The sequence below is a fragment of the Macaca nemestrina genome, chromosome 14 (genome assembly GCF_043159975.1).
Source record: "Macaca nemestrina isolate mMacNem1 chromosome 14, mMacNem.hap1, whole genome shotgun sequence".
Taxonomy (NCBI): domain Eukaryota; kingdom Metazoa; phylum Chordata; class Mammalia; order Primates; family Cercopithecidae; genus Macaca; species Macaca nemestrina.
In genome coordinates this window covers 87,338,947-87,357,399 of record NC_092138.1, presented here as the reverse complement: position 1 = coordinate 87,357,399, position 18,453 = coordinate 87,338,947, and the positions used below count along the sequence as shown (strand labels likewise).

The 18,453-nt window shown below is 40.2% G+C and overlaps 1 protein-coding gene across 13 annotated transcripts in view; it reads left to right on the top strand.

Moving 5' to 3' along the window:
- Positions 1 to 18,453, top strand: part of LOC105487111 (astrotactin 2) — a 995,255-nt gene that overhangs the window by 785,891 nt on the left and 190,911 nt on the right. For all 13 annotated transcript variants that reach the window (XR_011612991.1, XR_011612990.1, XR_011612989.1 and 10 more), the window contains 2 exons: positions 12,336 to 12,469; positions 14,295 to 14,443. Coding sequence is in view for 9 of the 13 variants with exons in the window: in XM_011750424.3 (XP_011748726.3) it covers positions 12,336 to 12,469; positions 14,295 to 14,443 (283 nt within the window). In the remaining 4 variants the exon portion in view is untranslated. The remainder of the gene's footprint in view (positions 1 to 12,335; positions 12,470 to 14,294; positions 14,444 to 18,453) is intronic.

Sequence of the window (18,453 nt, the reverse complement as noted above, 5' to 3'; positions counted from 1 at the left end):
TTTTCTTTTTAGAAATATAGAATAGAAATGAGGTCTCGCTATATTGTCCAGGCTGGTCTCAAATTCCTGGCCTCAAGCAATCCTCTTAAAGTGCTGAGATTATAGGTCTTTTTAAAATTATTATTGATAGATAATAGTTGTACATATTTTGAGGGTACATGTGATATTTTCTCTCTCTCTTCCTTTCCTTTCCTTTCTTTTCTTTTCCTTTCCTTTCCTCTCCTTTCTCCTCCTTTCCTCTCCTTTCTTCTCCTTTCCTCTCCTTTCCTCTCCTTTCCTTCCCTTCCTCCTTTCTTTCTCTCTCTCTCTCCTTCCTTCCTTCCTTCCTTCCTTCCTTCCTTCCTTCCTTCCTTCCTTCCTTCCTTCCTTCCTTCCTATCTTCCTTCCTTCCTTCCTTCCTTCCTTCGACTCTCCTGCCTCAGCCTCTTGAGTAGCTGGGTCTACAGGTGCATGCAACCACACCCAGCTAGTTTTTGTATTTTCAGTAGAGACGGAGTTTCACTATGTTGGCCAGGATGGTCTCAATCCTTGACCTCATGATCCGCCTGCCTCGGCATCCCAAAGTATTGGGATTACAGGCATGAGACACCGCACCTGGCCTACATGTGATATTTTGATACATGCATACAATGTATAATGATCAAATCAGGGTAACTGGGATATCCATCATCCAAAACATTTATCTTTTTTCCTTTTTTACATTGGGAACATTCTAATTCTTCTCTTCCAGCTATTTTGAATGCATTATTGTTAACTATAGTCATGCTACTGTACTATTGAACAGCAGATCTTATTCATTCTACCTAACCATGTTTTTGTATCTGTTAACCAGCCTCTTTTCATCCTGCTTTCTCTCTTACCCTTCCTATGCTCTGATAACTACCAATCAACCCTCCATCTCCATGAGATCCACTTTTTCAGCTTCCACATATGAATGAAAACAAGTAGTATTTTTCTTTCTGTACCTGGCTTATATCATATACATAATTATCTCCAGTTCTATTCCTATTGCTGTAAATGACAGAATTTTATTTTTTATGGTTGAATAATGCTCTGTTGTATATATACATCACATTTTCTTTATCCATGCATTTATTGATGGACACTTGAGTCCATATCTTGGTTATTGTTAACAGTATTGCAATAAACAGGACACAGGCTGAAAGTACAGATATCTCTTTAAGATACTGATTTTATTTCCTTTGGATATATACCCAGTGTGAGATTATTGGATCATATAGTAGTTTCATTTTTAAGTTTTACAGGAATTCTCATACTATTTTCTATAGTAGCTATACTAATTTATATTCCCACCAACAGTATATAAGAGTTCCCCTTTCTGACCATTTATGCCAGCATTTGTTACTTTTTGTCTTTTTCATAATAACTATCCAAATTGGAGGGAGATGATATCTCATTGTGGTTTTGATTTGCATTTCCCTGATAATTAGTGAGGTCAAGCATTTTTTTCATATACTTGGCCACTTTTATATTTTTTTTGAGGACTGTCTATTCAGCTCTCTTGCCCATTTTTAAATTGAATTATATGTTTTCTGTTTTGGGGTTTTTTTTTTCTCTTATATATTCTGGATATTAACCCTTTGTCAGAGCCATAACTTGCAAGTATTTTCTCTCATTCTGTGGATTGTCTTTTCACTCAATTGACTGTTTCCTTTGCAGTCAACAAAGGATGATTTTTAATTTGATGTAATCCTATTTGTCTATTTTTGCTTTTATTGCCTGTGCTTTTGAGGTCTTATTCATAAAACTATTGCCCAGACCAACATGAATCTATTTTTTTTAAGTCCTTATTTGGTTGTGGCAAATAAGGACTTGGGACTGACCAGGGCAAGGTTAACTGGTCCCCCTCACTCCTCCTAAGAATATGTCATGTGCCACCCGCCTTTAGTATTTAGGAAAAATGACCAGTTTGGAGAAAAAGATTCAGTCTTTAAGTTGAGACCTGTGTTTGAGTCCTAATTCCTCGATTCGTGACATTGATGAAGTCACCTGATCACAGGAGCATCAAACTTTAAAAAATTTCACTTTTTCAAGCGTTGCATGGAATCAGTACAACCTAATATACAGGCTGTTTGTGGGGATGAAAGTGACCCGTGGTGGTTAAGCATTTAGGCTTTGGAATTTGAGAAACGTGGGTCTGAGTTACGTAACTTAGGAAAGGAACCCAAACTCTCTGGGGCCTCAGTCTCATCCTCTATATAGTGGCACCAATAGGAGTATCAAATTCATGGTGTTGCTGTATAAATTAAATGAATCCCTGCAGTCCGTTCTCACTGAGCACTGTGTTTGGAATAGAAAAGTGTTCAAAAAATGCTCACTGTTATTTTTAATGCATTAAAACCTAGTACTTCATCTTCTGTGTGAGATGGATGGGAGCTGAAATGACAAGACTAACTGACAAGACGGGACTAACTGACAAGAAAAATTACTCCTTGCCTGAGGATCATATAATCCTATCATCTTGTCTGTGTACGTCTTGAGAAACAGACAGCTGACAGAGCCCTGTGCACAAGCATCTCAGTGGGTTGTATATTTATTTCTCTAATATTTTTTCATTAGTGGAGGTAAGTGTGGCAATAGGGGGGTTTGCCTGGCTCTAAATGTCTTCTTCCTGTCACCCAGATTAAGGAGCTGTTCTGTCGGGCTCTCATCATTCAGAGGAGAATGGTTTGAAAAGTGAAGCTTATCCTGACGGGGGAAATTAGGTGTCGTTTCTGTGATTTATAGAGCCATAGATTGAGCTGCACAATTTCTTATATAGGAAATGGGTCCCTGCCAGTTAGTATTTATTCACTCTATGGGGGGATCTGAGGCTGAAAATAAGAGATGGGTTGAAGAAGGTCAGGGGGCACTGCTTGGGATTTGAAGTTGAGTCCAAAGTAGACCCTCTGCCCTACTGTGTTGTCTGGTTGACCTTGGTCCAGCATCTTCTCTGACCTTTCACTTGCTCATCTGTAAGAATTACTGGAAACAGGCCGGGTGCAGTGGCTCATGCCTGGAATCCCAGCACTTTGGGAGACTGAGGCAGGCGGATCATGAGGTCAGAAGCTCGAGACCATCCTGGCTAACATGGTGAAACCCCGTCTGTACTAAAAATACAAAAGATTAGCTGGACATGGTGGTGGGCGCCTGTAGTCCCAGCTACTCCTGAGGCTGAGGCAGAGACAGGAGAAGGGCGTGAACCCAGGAGGCAGAGTATGCAGCGAGCCAAGATTGTGCCACTGCTCTCCAGCCTGGGCGACAGAGCGAGACTCTGTCTCAAAAAAAAAAAAAAAAAAAAAAAAGAATTACTGGGAACAGTAAAAGCTGCTGCCTCTGCAAGTTGTTGGGAGGATAATAGGAGCTAACAGGGAGATGCCCTAGCAGTAGGCACAGAATAAAGAGATGCTTAATAGGTATCTGTTCTCTTCATCCCACTCCTCTCTTTCTTCAAAAACTGTTAATGGTATGCTTATCATCTGTGTGACCTCTGCAGAGAGGATGCCAACTGGCAGGAAGTCAAATAGACTTTCTCTAGAGCAGTTTTATGTTCTCAGCTAAAGTGAGCAGAGAATTCCCATATACCCTCTACCCCATATACACATAGCCTCCCGCACTATTAACATCTCCACCAGAGTGGTACATTTGCCACAGTCAATGAACCTGCATTGACACATCATTAGTACCCAAAGTCCATAGTTTATGAGAGGGTTCCCTGTTGAGGTTGTACTTTCTATGGGTTTTTACAGATGTATAATTCCATGTATACACCAGTATAGTATCACACAAAGTATTTTCACTGCCCTGTAAATCCTCTGTGCTCTGCTTATTCATCCTTCACTTCTCCCTAACCTCTGGAAACCACGGATCCTTTTACTGTCTCCATAGTTTAGCCTGCTTACAGTCAATTCTAGTCAGTGTATCTAGGATGGGAAGTTCTAAAAGGGATGGGGAAATTATGACAAGCTTTGAGAAACAGCTAAATCTTAACATAAGTGAGAAAGTGATCGGAAATAGCAATGCTGTGATTTGAATGTCCAACTTGAAGAAACTAACAGGTGACAGTAAGACCCAAGGAGGGGAAGAGACTTACTGAGGTCACACAGTAAATTAGAAAATGTTAGCGTTCTCTTGGATTCTCTTATCTATGTCTCCTTACTCTTTTCATGCTCTGTACTTTTTCTGTGTGATTTCATTCACACTTATGGCTTCTATTAAATTGAACTATATGATATTGCTGACATTTGACTTACAAAATTGCAGCTTCATATGATATTTTCATTGGTCCATTCTCATTTGTACAGTGAAAAATCCCAAGATATGCTAAAGGTGGGTGGACTCAGGGGTGTGAATAACATTTTAAATAAATGGATTGTCTTTTATATGGAGACTTGATATTTCAAAGCATAGATTTCCTGGTTTAAGCCAAATGTCCAGAATTCAAAGCCTGGCTCTACCACTTAGCAGCTATGTGACCTTGGAAACAAATGCAGATTGGACATAATGACTACACCTAGCTCATAGGTTGTTGGGAAAAGTTAATGAGTTAATATGTCTAAAGTACTTAGGGTGTTGTGAGGAGTAATACATAAAAAGAACTTAGAACAGTGCCTGGCTTGTAGTAAGTACTCAATAAATAGCATGTAATTATTAATATTCTCTGCTGCAGTGAGAACATTGCTTATGGTTGTAGTGGCTGACAGCATGGGCTTCAGGATTAGATGGCTTGAGTTCAAGTCCTGGTTCTACTACATTTTAGAGGGTGACCTTGAACAGGCTATTTTAACCTTCAGACCTCAGTTTCCTAATCTATAAAATGGGGCTAGGAACAGCAAAACTACTACATAAGGCTATTAACATGATTAAATGATATAATGTATATTAAAGTGCTTACCACCCTCTCAGTAAATGCTGTTGTTATGCTTGCTTTCTACTAAAATGACAGAAGTTGGTGGTTTGAACCCAGGACCAAATGTAGGCAACTTGGTGTAGTGAATGTTTCTCTTCTTTGGGCCTCCTAGTCTGTGCAGAGTTGTAAGGACCAGCTTCATGTCTCAGGACCCTTCTAGATCTGAAATGCCAAGAATCAGTGCCAGTGAATATGCTTGTATGCACTTCAGAGCCCTCTAGCTTCTGGGATATATATGTAGTTTAAGGGTTCTACTTCCCATTGCTTGGCTACTCCCTAGTTTCTCCCTTTTCCAAGCAATTTTTGACATGACTCACCTCACTTGACTTCCTGTTTTGTTTGGGAATAAGAAGATTTAAGTCAACTAACACTACCTACTTTTCTCCCTTTATGTGTTTTTACCCATGCTACTTAATTATACATTCATTGATTTGCAAAAGAACAACCAATTAATTGCCTTCTCACTGTCAGGACAGATGGGCAGGTCTTGTTTCATTCCTAAGGAGTGGGGCCTCCAGCCCCTGTACCCTATCTCCTATGGCTACCAGGGAAATGGGTAATTGGAATCTTCTGCAGCCATTATGAGGAGATATGCTGATGACGGATGGCAAATGGCCCAGGTAGATCCTATCCAGAGTTCCAGGCTGGGCTAGAAACCTCTATTTCTGCTTTTTTTTTTTGCAGACACTGCTATGATAACCTCTTCAATCCTTCCCATGTTCATCAATTCCGTCCTGATCAACTACACAATATGTGTTTCCCTATAAAGCTGGGATGTCAACCACTGTCTCTTCACCTCCCATCTCTCTAGGCCCTAGAAGCTTCTTATTTTATATCTTCAAAAACTTCTGGGCAAAAAAGCTATCAACCCCACTTTCCTCCAAGCTGTGATCACAATTGTCTCCAAAAGGGACTCTGCCTCCATAGTCCACCCCAATCTCCTTTCAATGGCATCAAGGTAATTTAGGCTTTTTATGGTGACCAAAAGAGATTCATTTCTGTCATCTCTTTTGTTAGAAGAACACAATAATATCAAGTGCACAAGTTTAATCCTTGGCAGAACATCCTATTTTATATTTAAAACATATTTAAATATGGTATGTTTATAACGTATTTAAAACATATTTTGGGTGCCCTATGTGTTCACTCTTTTTCTTGAAGGTAGGGACACAGAGATGAATCAAATTTATGACCTTGTCTGAGTGCGGTGACTTATGCCTATAATCCCAGCACTTTGAGAGGCTGAGGCAGGCAGATCCCTTGAGATCAGGATTTTGAGACCAGCCTGGCCAACATGATGAAAACCTGTCTCTACTAAAAAAAAAAAAAAAAAAAATACAAAAACTAACCAGGCATGGTGGTGCATGCCTGCTGTCCCAGCTACTCAGGAGGCTGAGGCAGGAGAATCTCTTGAACCCAGGAGGCAGAGATTGCAGTGAGCCAATATCATGCCACTGTACTCCAGCCTGGGCAACAGAGGGAGACTCTGTCTCAAAAAAACAAAAAACACAAATTTATGACCTTACCATGGAGAAGTTCACAGTTTGATAGGCGATAAGGACACACAAATAAGCAAGTTTCAAGCAAATATGAAATTTGTAAAAATTGAATAAGAGGAGAGAGGGACAAAATCTCTCAAGGTGTGACAGGGTCCACGCCTCCTTCCTAGAGTTCAGTAAGGAGGAAGAAGTGGGAAAAGGGCACTTCAGACCAAAGGCACAGCATGAGAAAAGGCTTGTGGGTATGAAATAGTGCATGCACTACTGTAAGAAGTTGGCATGGGCTAGATCACAGAGAGGGGTGCAAGGGGGTTGAGATGGGAGGAGAGTCATCAGCTGAAGAACAAAGGAGGTTGAATCAGTGGAGGCTTTAACCAGAAAGTGTGGAACATTCAAAAGGCTCTGAGTGAGAGGATAGAATAAGTTGTGATGTTTTAGAAAGTTGTGAGAGGACATGCTAGAGAAGGCAACATGAGAGTGGGGAGACTAGTTCAAAGGCCATGGCAAGTGCCTATAGAATGGGCAGCACCAGGGAGACAGTGGTGGGGCCAGAGTGGGGAGGGTTTTTTTCTTCCAAGACAGAGTCTTGCCCTGTCACCTAGGCTGGAGTACAGTGGCACAATCTCAGCTCACTGCAATCTCCGCCTCCTGGGTTCAAGCAATTCTTCCTCAGCCTCTCGAGTAGCTGGGATTACAGGCACCCACCACCACGCCTGACTAATTTTTGTGTTTTTAGTAGAGATGGGGTTTCACCATGTTGGCCAGGCTGGTCTCGAACTCCTGACCTCATGATCCACCCACCTCGGCCTTCCAAAGTGCTGGGATTACGGGTGTGAGCCACTGCGCCCAGTCGGGAGGTTGGTTTTGAGAAGCCTTATAAGGTTGACCACCACTTTTTGACTGGAACCACCAAACTGACATGGGAGATACAAGTAATCCTGGGGAGAAGAGGATCACAAACATACACACACATTTTCTTTGCTTTTATCATTTATTTGGTTTGTTTTATTCAGCATTCCATGTGAACTTTTAATTAAACAAACATTGACTGCCTTATGTTAAATGCTAGATACTGTGTTTGGCCCTAAGATGTAGCCAGTTGGTAAAAAGATAATAGATTGTTTTTTTCTCTAGAAAGCCTTTCCCCACCTCATTTGTTGTGGGTTAAGCAGTCATGTGACCAAGTTTGTTAATACTGTGGAGATGAAATCCATTAGGCATTAGTAAGGACTTCAGAGCATCTTTTTGGAGTCATACAGACCAGAACCATCTTAGTATCAAAAATAACTGACTTGGTATTAGCACATGAGAATACTTTTTAGTGTAAAAATTACAGTCATTTGAAGTATAGAATGTGGAATTTAATTCATGGGCTTAGTGACATTCTGTGTAGATGTTTCTAAATATCTTAAGTACAGGGTGTTTACCTAAAGTTTAAGATTCCTAAGACATTGTCATGTTTTAGAGCTAGAAGAGCCCCCTTCCTTCTGTATTCTCATAGCCTTCTGTGTGTATTACTTCATAGCATTTGTACTATAGTAATTATAATTGTTTGTGTGTGTATCTTTGCTAATAAATTGCAGATCCTTTGAAATTAGTGACTTGGTCTTGTTAATCCCCTTTCTTACTTTCTGGAAGGCATAAGGTATGTAGTAGGAAGTTCGCTGAATGTGTACTGAACTTAAACCTTAGAAAACATATCTTCTATCCCCTCATTTGTAGATAGGGAAATTGAGGTTAAGAATGAGGAATCTTTTATGCAAGTTCAAAAAGGAAAGTAACAAGAGAGTCAGAAATACATCCTAGTTTTTTTTGATTGCTTAATATTTTTGTGGCTGTTTTCTCCTCTTGCCCAGCTTGGTTTCCTAGCTAATTAGCCAGAAGTTGGAAGCATTTACAAGTTGTGGAAATGCAAACCTTCTTCGTTATGAAAACCAATGGCCATGCAAATATAGCCATTAAGTACAGAATGTGTTTCTTAGGTCCCTCCACTTATTCAAAAGCTAGGAGTCAACAATGCCTCCAGTGTAAGGTTTCGTTTTCTCTCACACACACAGAGACACATACGCATGCAGACAACACACGCACACACATAAGCACATGACCCAAGCAGAGCAGCCGAACAGGAAATTTTGGATGAAATATTGGCATTTATTGTTCCTATGTGACCTACTAAGGTCAAGGGTACAAGGATTCAAATGGGCTTTAGTTCAAGTCCCTCCCTGTCCGTCCATGCTTTTCTGTAAGTGGGTATTGAGCATCCATCTCAATGGGTAATTTTGAGCACTCAACGGAGGGATAGAGTAGTTTCATCGTAAAGTTGTTCTATCACCTTGGTCCAGCCAGCTAGCATGTCTGGGTCACTGTATCTGCATCTGTAAAATGGATTAGGTTAGATGATTTACAGAGTCCTGTGAAGTTGGAACATTCTATGATTTTCCTCCCCCGGGATCTAATTGGACTCTGGATGGAGTGTTGCAAGGACGGAAGAGGTGAGGAAAGAGTGATCCTGCATTGACCCAGTGCTGGCTTCTGCAGCCTTACGAGGACTCCCCGTTTGATGCTGGTCTTTTATCAGGGTGTGTTTGTGTTCTAACCAGTATTTGCCTGGCCATTGCACCAGTCCCCATTCTGTTCCTCAGGGTTTTGGGAAAGAGCCAGTGGATGTGGATTCTTACAGGCAGGATTTCTTCCCAAAAAGAAATCCACTGCCTGGATGGTGAAACTTTGTGAAACTTTGTGAAACTCACAAAGTCCAGAGAGATTTCCTGTTTTGTTTTCCACAAGCTCAAGTTCCTATTTATTATAAAAACCAAACACACACACACACACACACACACACACACACACACACACACACACACACACACACAGAGTATGCTCTCTCTCTTCCCATTGCTGGGGTCCAGTGCAACCTTCCCATCTGTGTCACTTTCACCCACGGCCCTGGTTTTCACCGTTATGGTAATTAAGCCTTCAGTGCTGGCTGGAGATGTTACAGAATTTTAAGCCATCAGTAGTTAAGCACATTAATTTTACTAAGGGGAAACCTGCAAAGGGAGCGAGAAAAGGTCTAACAGTCAGCATGACCTCATGCAGTCGCATCTGGTTTCTGTTCTCATGAGAGTGCCTCCTTCTGGTGCTGGCTAGAGAAGGGACATTTGTTCTCAGCATAGGTTCTGGCACCTAGTAGGAACAGTTCTCTTACTGTGTGACACACCCCGGCCCGGGCACTTTATATGCAAATCGTTTATGAAATATGCTTACACTAAAAACATGTTGCCTAGAATTTGAATTTAACTGAGCACGCTGTGTTTTAATTTACTGAATCTGGCAACCCTACTTGGGATTAATCCCATGGCTCAGAATTGTTGAACAGAAAAGACCTGCACTTGGGAGTCACAGAAATCTGGGTTGGGATTCTGTTTCCACCATTTACTTGCTGTGTGATCTTGAGAAAATTGCTTGACTGCTCTGATTCCTAGTTTTCTTATATATAAATGAGAATCGTAATATCTGTGTCTCAGGACTATTGTGATTATTACATTTTAATACACTTAAAGTACCATGTACTGTGCCGTTTAGTGTTTCATGAACATTAGCTTTTATTATAATTGTTTTTTATTTCTTTGGGTCATGACACTTAACTCAGGTGAAATTTGATCATTCATTCATTCATCCCTAGGAAATGACATGGATAAGAATGTGTGGCAGGAATAATTGGAGAGTTTTTGTCAACTTCCAGGAGAAATGAGATGGAAGCTTACACAGGAACACTCTTGATAGACACCGTCTACTTCTAGATCTGTGTTCTGGATCACTCAGAAGGGAGACCCCAGACCCACTTTATACAAACATGTTCTACTTGAGTCTTTTAGACAATGCAGAATGAAAAAAGTGATATCTTGGTAATCAAGTGCCCTTAGTGGTGTGCAACTTTTATTTAAAAGCATATCAAAAGTAAAAAATATGAAAGAAATGAAAAATAAGGCCATCATACAGAGCAGGCAAAGCACAAAGGAATAAGAGATCAACATTCTCTGAAAGTCTTACGTTTTAAAGACAGCTGTCATTCATTCAGAATCTGCAATGCGTTGAAATGTCAGTGTTAGCATCAAGCACACGCTGAAGTTATCTTCCACATCAGAGCCCAAGGGAGGGGAACAAAGTAGAAGGTAAAACTTGAGTCCTGTCCTGTGCTAAACTGAAAAAGTGCCTTCCAAGTTCTTTACTGCCAAATATTAACGATCTATTTTTCAATGTGCATTCATGTATTTACTAACTGTTGACTGAACAACTGTGCTAGGTCCCACAAGAATATTCATGTGACTAAGGCCTGGCCCTTGCCCTTGGTGGGACCAGTGTTTATTGGTGAGACAGGCAAGGAAATGTGTTGGTAGGTATGGTCTAGTGTGTTAAGGTATCCAGAAGAGGAGCATGGTTCTAGACTTAAGAAAGTTAGGCCGGGCGCGGTGGCTCAAGCCTGTAATCCCAGCACTTTGGGAGGCCGAGACGGGTGGATCACGAGGTCAGGAGATCGAGACTATCCTGGCTAACACGGTGAAACCCCGTCTCTACTAAAAAATACAAAAAACTAGCCGGGCGAGGTGGCGGGCGCCTGTGGTCCCAGCTACTCGGGAGGCTGAGCCAGGAGAATGGCGGGAACCCGGGAGGCGGAGCTTGCAGTGAGCTGAGATCCGGCCACTGCACTCCAGCCTGGGTGACAGAGCGAGACTCCGTCTCAGAAAAAAAAAAAAAAAAAAAAAAAAAAAAGAAAGTTATGGTGGGCTTCCCAGAGAAAAGAATGTTTCCTATTTGAGACCAAAAGAGTAAACTGGAGTGCAGAGAGGGGAATATTCCAGGCATAGAACGGAGTGTGTGTGTGTGTGTGTGTGTGTGTGTGTGTGTGTGTGTGCGCGCGCGCGCGCGCGCGCATGCGCGCGCGTATGTGTATGTGTTTTAAAAAGACTATGAAGCACGTTCAAATTAAATAGAACATTGATTATCATTTAGAGCAAAGGTCAGCAAACTGTGGCCCTCAGACCTAATCTAGCCTACTACTTGTCTTTGTAAATAAAGTTTTATAGGAATACAACCATGCCAATTCATGTAAAGTATCATCTATGCCACTTTCATGCTACAAAGGCAGTGTTAAGTAATTGTGGAAGAGTCTACCTTGTCCCGAAGCCAGAAATGCTTACTCTCTGGCCCTTTACAGAAACTGTTTTCTGGCTTCTGATTTAGAGCACATTTTACATAAACAGGAATTCACTGTTGGTGGAAATGATGTGGGTGCACGAGAACGGATGATACTGTGCAAAGAAGGTCAGGAGAGTGGTGAGAGATGAAAAGGTGGCCAGGGGTGAGAACAAGGCATTTAGATTTTTATCCTGAAGACTGTGGGAAACCTTTGAAGGTTTTTAAGCAGGGCAATGAGATGGTCAGACTTCTATAAAAGGCAGTGCAGCAAGGTGTTTAATAAGAGGGCAGGCTTTGGAGGCAGATTACCTTGGATTGGATCTTAGCTCTGTCACTTACTATCGTAAACCTCAGTCAAGTTATTTACTTTCTGTGTGCTTCAGTTTTCCAATTTGTAAAATGGGAAATTATAATAATAGTATCTATTGTATGAGGTTGTTGTGAAGATTAAGTAAGTTAACACAGGTGGAGTGCCGAGCCCAGGGGACACTATCAATGGATATAGTTTTTATTGTTTCTCAATGATCCTTCTGGCTCCTGGGGAGGGGATGGCCCAGGATGGGAGAACCTGATAGTAGAGTGCAAGGGATTTAGGGAATAGGTAGGGTCTTGTGCTTAAAGGGGCTGCTCTAAAGCCCTCGATGGCTCACATCATGGCCATCAGCACGTTTTCTCTTGATCTCTCCCCTATTGTCTTCATTGTCTACTCTGTCCTCCTTTTTTTCCAGGCCTTCAAAAGTGCACTGATGAGTTCTTACTGGTGCTCAGGGAAAGGAGATGTGATCGATGACTGGTGCAGGTGTGACCTCAGCGCCTTTGATGCCAGTGGGCTCCCCAACTGCAGCCCCCTTCCGCAGCCGGTGTACGTATGTATGGCCCCTTTTCCTTTGGCCGTCCCTTTTCATGGACTCACACTCCTGTCCTGCCAGCCCATGCCATGACTTGCTTTTGCTCCCAAGGTGCCTAACAAGATCCCCAAAGACCCTGGAGGCTACCTCCTTTTTTAGGAAAGAAGGGAGCTTTGGCAGAACAGAATTGTGGCACAGGAGCGGACACTGATATTGCAGTGTGTGCTTGTTTTAAATGATGCCACTCAGTTCATCATTTCTTCCTTCTGGCAACCATTCAGCAAAAGCTTGTAGGCAGCTGACTACTTTGTCAGGTCTTGTGTTAGATAACGGGGCTACCGAGGTTAAAAAACAACAAAACAAAACTGGAGAACCTCTTCTGCGAAACAAGATCGGCACAGTCCATGTACTTAGGGAACGGACAATTTAACGGAGGAGATAGATGCCAAAACAAAAACAGGAAAATACAATTTAAAAGTTTAAATAAGGGCTCAGCACCATGGCTCATGCCTGTAATCCCAGCACTTTAGGAAGCTGAGGTGGGAGGATCTCTTGAGGCCAGGAGTTGAGACCAGCTTGGGCAACATAGTGAGACCTCGTCTCTACAAAAAAAAAATAGCCCGTGTGGTGGCACATGCCTGTAGTCCCAGTGACTATGGAGGCTGAGGTGGGAGGATCACTTGAGGCCAGGAATTCAAGGCTGCAGTGATCCAAGCTTTCACTACTGCACTCCAGCCCGAGTGACAGAGTGAGACCCTGTCTCAACAGCAAAATCATTTTAATAAGAAAAATATGAAAAATAAACAAAGACATGCTATTAGGGGGAATAATGGGGAGATGTTTTAGTTGGAAGAGAGAGGGAATAGTCCGGGAAAGCTCTCTGAAGAGACCTAAATTAGGGTAGACACCAGCCAGGCAACAAGTGATGAGACTCATGTCTCAGGCAGAAGGAACACCATATGTGAAGGGCCAGACACTGGAAATTCACCATCTGAGGAAGTAAAGGAAGGTCATTGTGGTTGCAGGCATGTGATGAAGAGGGAGAAGTGGTGTGAGAAGCGTAAGAGAGGGGCAGGAACCAATACTGGAAAATAAAGTCCCATAATCGACCTCGGTGGGTGAGAAGAATCACGTTATAAGATGGTCTTTGAAGAGACAGTGTGGTATTGTTGAAAAAAGGAATCTGGGATAAGGATAAGCAAAGTCACCATCATGGTCCTGTCCTCAGCTTGTTGTGTGACCTTGTGCAAACTGTTTCCTTTTTTTGAGCCTTTCCCCATTTTGTGAAATGAGGGAATTAAACTTCATCATCTCTAAGGACCATTCTAGTTCTAACCTTTCATCATTCTATTTTTTTTCTTGCTTTGCAAAAAGATTTACTCCAGGAGTTTTACTCCTTTCAATAGTGTATTTACTTAAGGATATTAAAAAGTTAGCTAATACATTGTGGGTATTAAAGAGAATGGCAGAAAAGTGGAAAGTTCCTTTGTTTGAAGGCACTGCCAATTTAATTGAAAGTGAAGCATCATTGAGAATACAGTATAAATATATGGAAAACTGATAAACTGACATTGAGCACATATCGTGTGCATGGATTAATTTATGAAATTCTACATTGATCTTGAAAGGTGGCTCCTTGTCTTCCCATTTTATGGATGAGAAACAGAGGCCATGAGAGGGGAAATAACTTGCCTAAGGTCATGCAAGTTGGTGATCGTGAGTGGAATCAAGATTTAAATTCAGACTGAAACCTGTGCTTCACTTTGACACATGCTGACTCTTTTGGGTCCCAGCTGGTGTTGGCTGCCAAACAAGAATCTTCCTGTTTATTCCCTGTAGGCTGCGGCTGTCCCCGACAGTGGAGCCCTCCAGTACTGTGGTCTCCTTGGAGTGGGTAGATGTTCAGCCAGCTATTGGGACCAAGGTTTCCGACTATATTCTGCAGCATAAGAAAGTGGATGAATATACAGACACTGACCTGTACACAGGTAGGTACATGAGTTCCCATTTTCTTGGGATAGTATGACAGAAGAGGGAAACTGGGATTTTCTACTTTCTTTGGAGACTTGGTCTCATCTCTCTTGGGAAGGCATTGGAAGATTTCATCGTTTAGTGATTTTTCGCTGTCTATCCCTGTGTGCTGTTTTGTATGAATTTGAGCAAAGAAAGATAGCAAGTTGCAGTTGGAAAGAATTTCTGATTCTCTGAGTTGGACCTTCAAAATATTATGTCAAAGAACTAGTTGATTCTGAAGACAATTTGACCTTTTTCTCTCTGGGAAGGCCTGCAAGACTCTTGCTTGAAGGGCTTGATCTGTAAATATATTATCTCTGGAATTGAGGTAAGGAAATTCACACAATTGGGTTTCTAGTGAGATACACTTGGAGTCTTCATTAACTAGTGCTGGGAAAGAGATAATTGGAAGTGATTCCAGCATGCAGGAGCATTTGAGAATGTTGGCTTTTAAGAGGGATACCTTTGATTATCACTCAGAACATTATTTCTGAGTTCTAAATCTTTGACACTGCCAAGAAACGAAGTGTTCACTTGTGATCTGTGCTGGGGCTTACATTTTCTGTTCTCTGTTGAGACTTCCATTCAGCAATTATTATTTTCCAGCCAGAAAACATCAATTAGACATCTATTTTTTGTGCCAGGCACTCAGCTAAATGCTTTGTTCAGCATCTTAATCCTCGCAGTTTTAGGAGGGTTAGTGATTATTGTACCCATTTCACAGATTAGAACATTGAGACTGATCCAAGGTTATTCAGCTTGTGATACCTCCTCAAATTTATAATTTTAATCCTGAACCAAGACTTGGCTATTTAAAGAATTAAAGGAGTATAATTATTTGCCCAATTAAATTATAAACTCCAAGAGGTAAGATGGCTTTTCTGTGTTAGTCATAGTTGAATTTCCAACACTATCACAAAGTCTGGCATTCAAATATGAGTTGACTGAATGAATAATAAATGAATGAAAGGATCTTTATTGTTCCCTTTTCTGTTTCTGTCTTCCTGTTTTCGACCTGTCTGTCTTCTACACCTCTCCCATTCCTCTCTGGGCTATTTTTGCTTTGACTCCTCTGAAATTCGGAAGAAAGTGATAAAATGAGGCTGTGAATGAGAGAGAAGTCAGAAAAAGAAAGGCCCAGATTATGGACAACATGAGAAGTCAAGTTGGCTGCTAATAGGTCGCCTGGGATTGATGTGGCTTTTTCCACATTATTGACTGAAAGAGACAGAACAGACTGGAGTGGACATCACTTTCACAGAGGGACGGGTCATGGAACAGTAATTGGGCAGCTGATTTTGTCTCATCTTTCAAACTTGGTTAATTCTGACTTTTGACTCTGTATGGAGTGCATGCATATGTGTTTGTGCAAGACTGTGTATCTGAGTATGCATAGGCAAACTGAAGTGTCTGTGTGTTTGTATTATCTGCATATACATTATTTTTATGTGGGTGAGAGTTACCACTGTCTGTGAATGGGTGGGTGTGTATTTTGTGTGTGTGTGCATGTGTGTGTGTGCGCATGTGTGTCTTTGTCCTTCTGGAGTGCTGTTTTTTAATAGCAGAGTTTTGTAAACCACAGATAACCAAGGGAAATGAAAGTCCTCCAACAGTGGGTTTACACTTTAACAATAATGCTTCACATCTCGATCACATCTCCATAGCGTGCTGTTCTTCTCACAATTAAAAACAAACAAACAAAAAACAATGTAACTTAAGAATGATCATGAACTTTGTTCTACAGATAAAGTAAGTAAATCCCAAAGACATATGTGACTTTCCTAAAGTCCCATAAACACGTATGGCAGAGTCAGGCTTTGTAACCAGGTCTGTCTTATGCCCAGCACAGTGCTTGTTCTTATAGACCATGCAGAGTCTACATCAAAACTCAAGTGTTGCTTCTTCCACAAGGGTACTTGATCCTTTCAGCAGAAAGTCCCTTCCAACGTAGTGCACTCACTCATTCTTTCTACCGTTTATTTGGCATACTCCATTCTTTGCCTTGAAGTACCTCTTCCATATCAGCAGAAAAATTCCAGTGTTGGAAGGATCTTAGGAGATCATCTAGTCTTGCTTTCTCTTTAACACTTCAGCATGCACTGATTACATGCCTCCAGTGTTAGAAAGCTCAGTTCTTCCTAAAGTTTTCTGTATGTATGATCATGTCATCTGCATACAGAGACAATTATATTTCTTTCTTTCCAATTGTGATGACATTTATTTATTTATTACTTGTCTAATTGTTCTAGCTAGGAATCTTAGTACTACATTGAACAGAAGTGGTAAGAGCAGACATCTTTGACTGTTTTTCTAATTTTAGGCATTTAGTCTTTCACAGTTAAGTATGACGTTAGTTGTATGTTGTTGTTTTTTAATGTAATGTTTGATTACATCAAAGAAGGTATCTTCTATTTCTAGTCTGCTGCAAAGACTTTGTTTCCATTAGAAATGGATGTTGAATTTTCTGTGTCTATTAAAATGATGGTATAGTTTATCTCTCTAAATTTGTTAATATGGTAAGTCACATTGATAGATTTTCATATTATAAAACAACCTACCATGTGAGATTTATCCCAGGAATGTAGGTTCTTTTATCTGGTTTTTTTTTTGTTTGGGTTTGTTGTTGTTGTTGTTGTTGTTTTTAATTAGGATCATTCTGGTCTCACAAAATGAATTATAAAATATTTTCTTCTTTTCAGTTTTCTGAAATGTATCTGTCGTCTCAGATAATCAGCTTGGTTAAAATTGATAGTATTTTTTTCTTAATCATTTTGTAGAATTCACCAGTGAAGGCATCTGGGCTTAGACCTTTTCTTGCAAGAAAGTTTTTAACTACTAATTTAGGTATTTGATAGATATAGATTTATTTAGATCATCTATTTCTTCTTGAGTGATGTTTGGCAGCTTGTGTGTTTTAAGGAACTTGTTCATTCCATGTAAAGTATCAAATTTATTGGTAAAAGTTTTTTATGACATTATGTTAATCTTTTGAAATCTGTTGAGATTATAGCGATATTAGTCTCATCTTGATATTGGTGATGTGTGTCTCCTCTCTTTTTTTTCTAGATCAATTTGGCTAGATAGTTATGACATTTATTTATATTTTCAAAGAATCAACTTTTGGTTTTATCTGTTTTTGCTATTTCCTATTTCATTGATTTATCCTCTAATCTTTATTATTTTATTTGTTTAGCTTACTTTGAGTTTGGTTTTCTCCGCGTTTTAATTTTTAAAATGGTAGCTGGGGCTCTTGATTTGAGGTCTTTCTTGTAATGTAGGCATTCCCTCTAACTACTGCTTTAGTAGTATCTCAAAGGTTGTGTTATGTTGCGTTTTCATTTTCATTCAGTTCAAAGCATTTCCAATTTCACTTTTGTTTTCTTCTTTGACTCAAGAGTTACTTAGAGGCATGCCACTTAGTTTGCAAATATTTGGAGGTTTTCAGAAATTTTTGTTACTGCTTTTTAATTTGATTCGGCTATAGTCAGAAAATATGTTTTCATGACTTTAAACATTTTAAATTTATTGAGACTAGTTTTTGGTCTAGATGGTCTATTGATGTATTCAGTGTCCACTTTAAAATAATGTGCATCCACTTATTTATGGGTAGAGTGTTCTATAAATGCCTGTTAGATAAAATTGGTTAATTATGTTATTCAAGTCTTCTAGAGCCTTTCTGATTTTCTCTCTTCTACTTGTGTCAATAATTGAGGGAGGGCTATAGAAACCTCTGATTATAATTATGGACTTATTTCTTCTGCAGCCTTATCAGTTTTTACTTTATATATTTTGAAGGTATTGTTATTTAAGTTCATAAACATTTAGAATTTTCATATTCTCTTGATGAATGGATCCCTTTACATTGTGAAATGGTCTTGCATATTTCTGTTACATTATTTGTTCTGAAATCTACTTTGTCTAAGTACTCCAGCTTTCTTTTGATTGGTATTAAAGTCTATCATTTCCTATTACTTTATTTATTTAT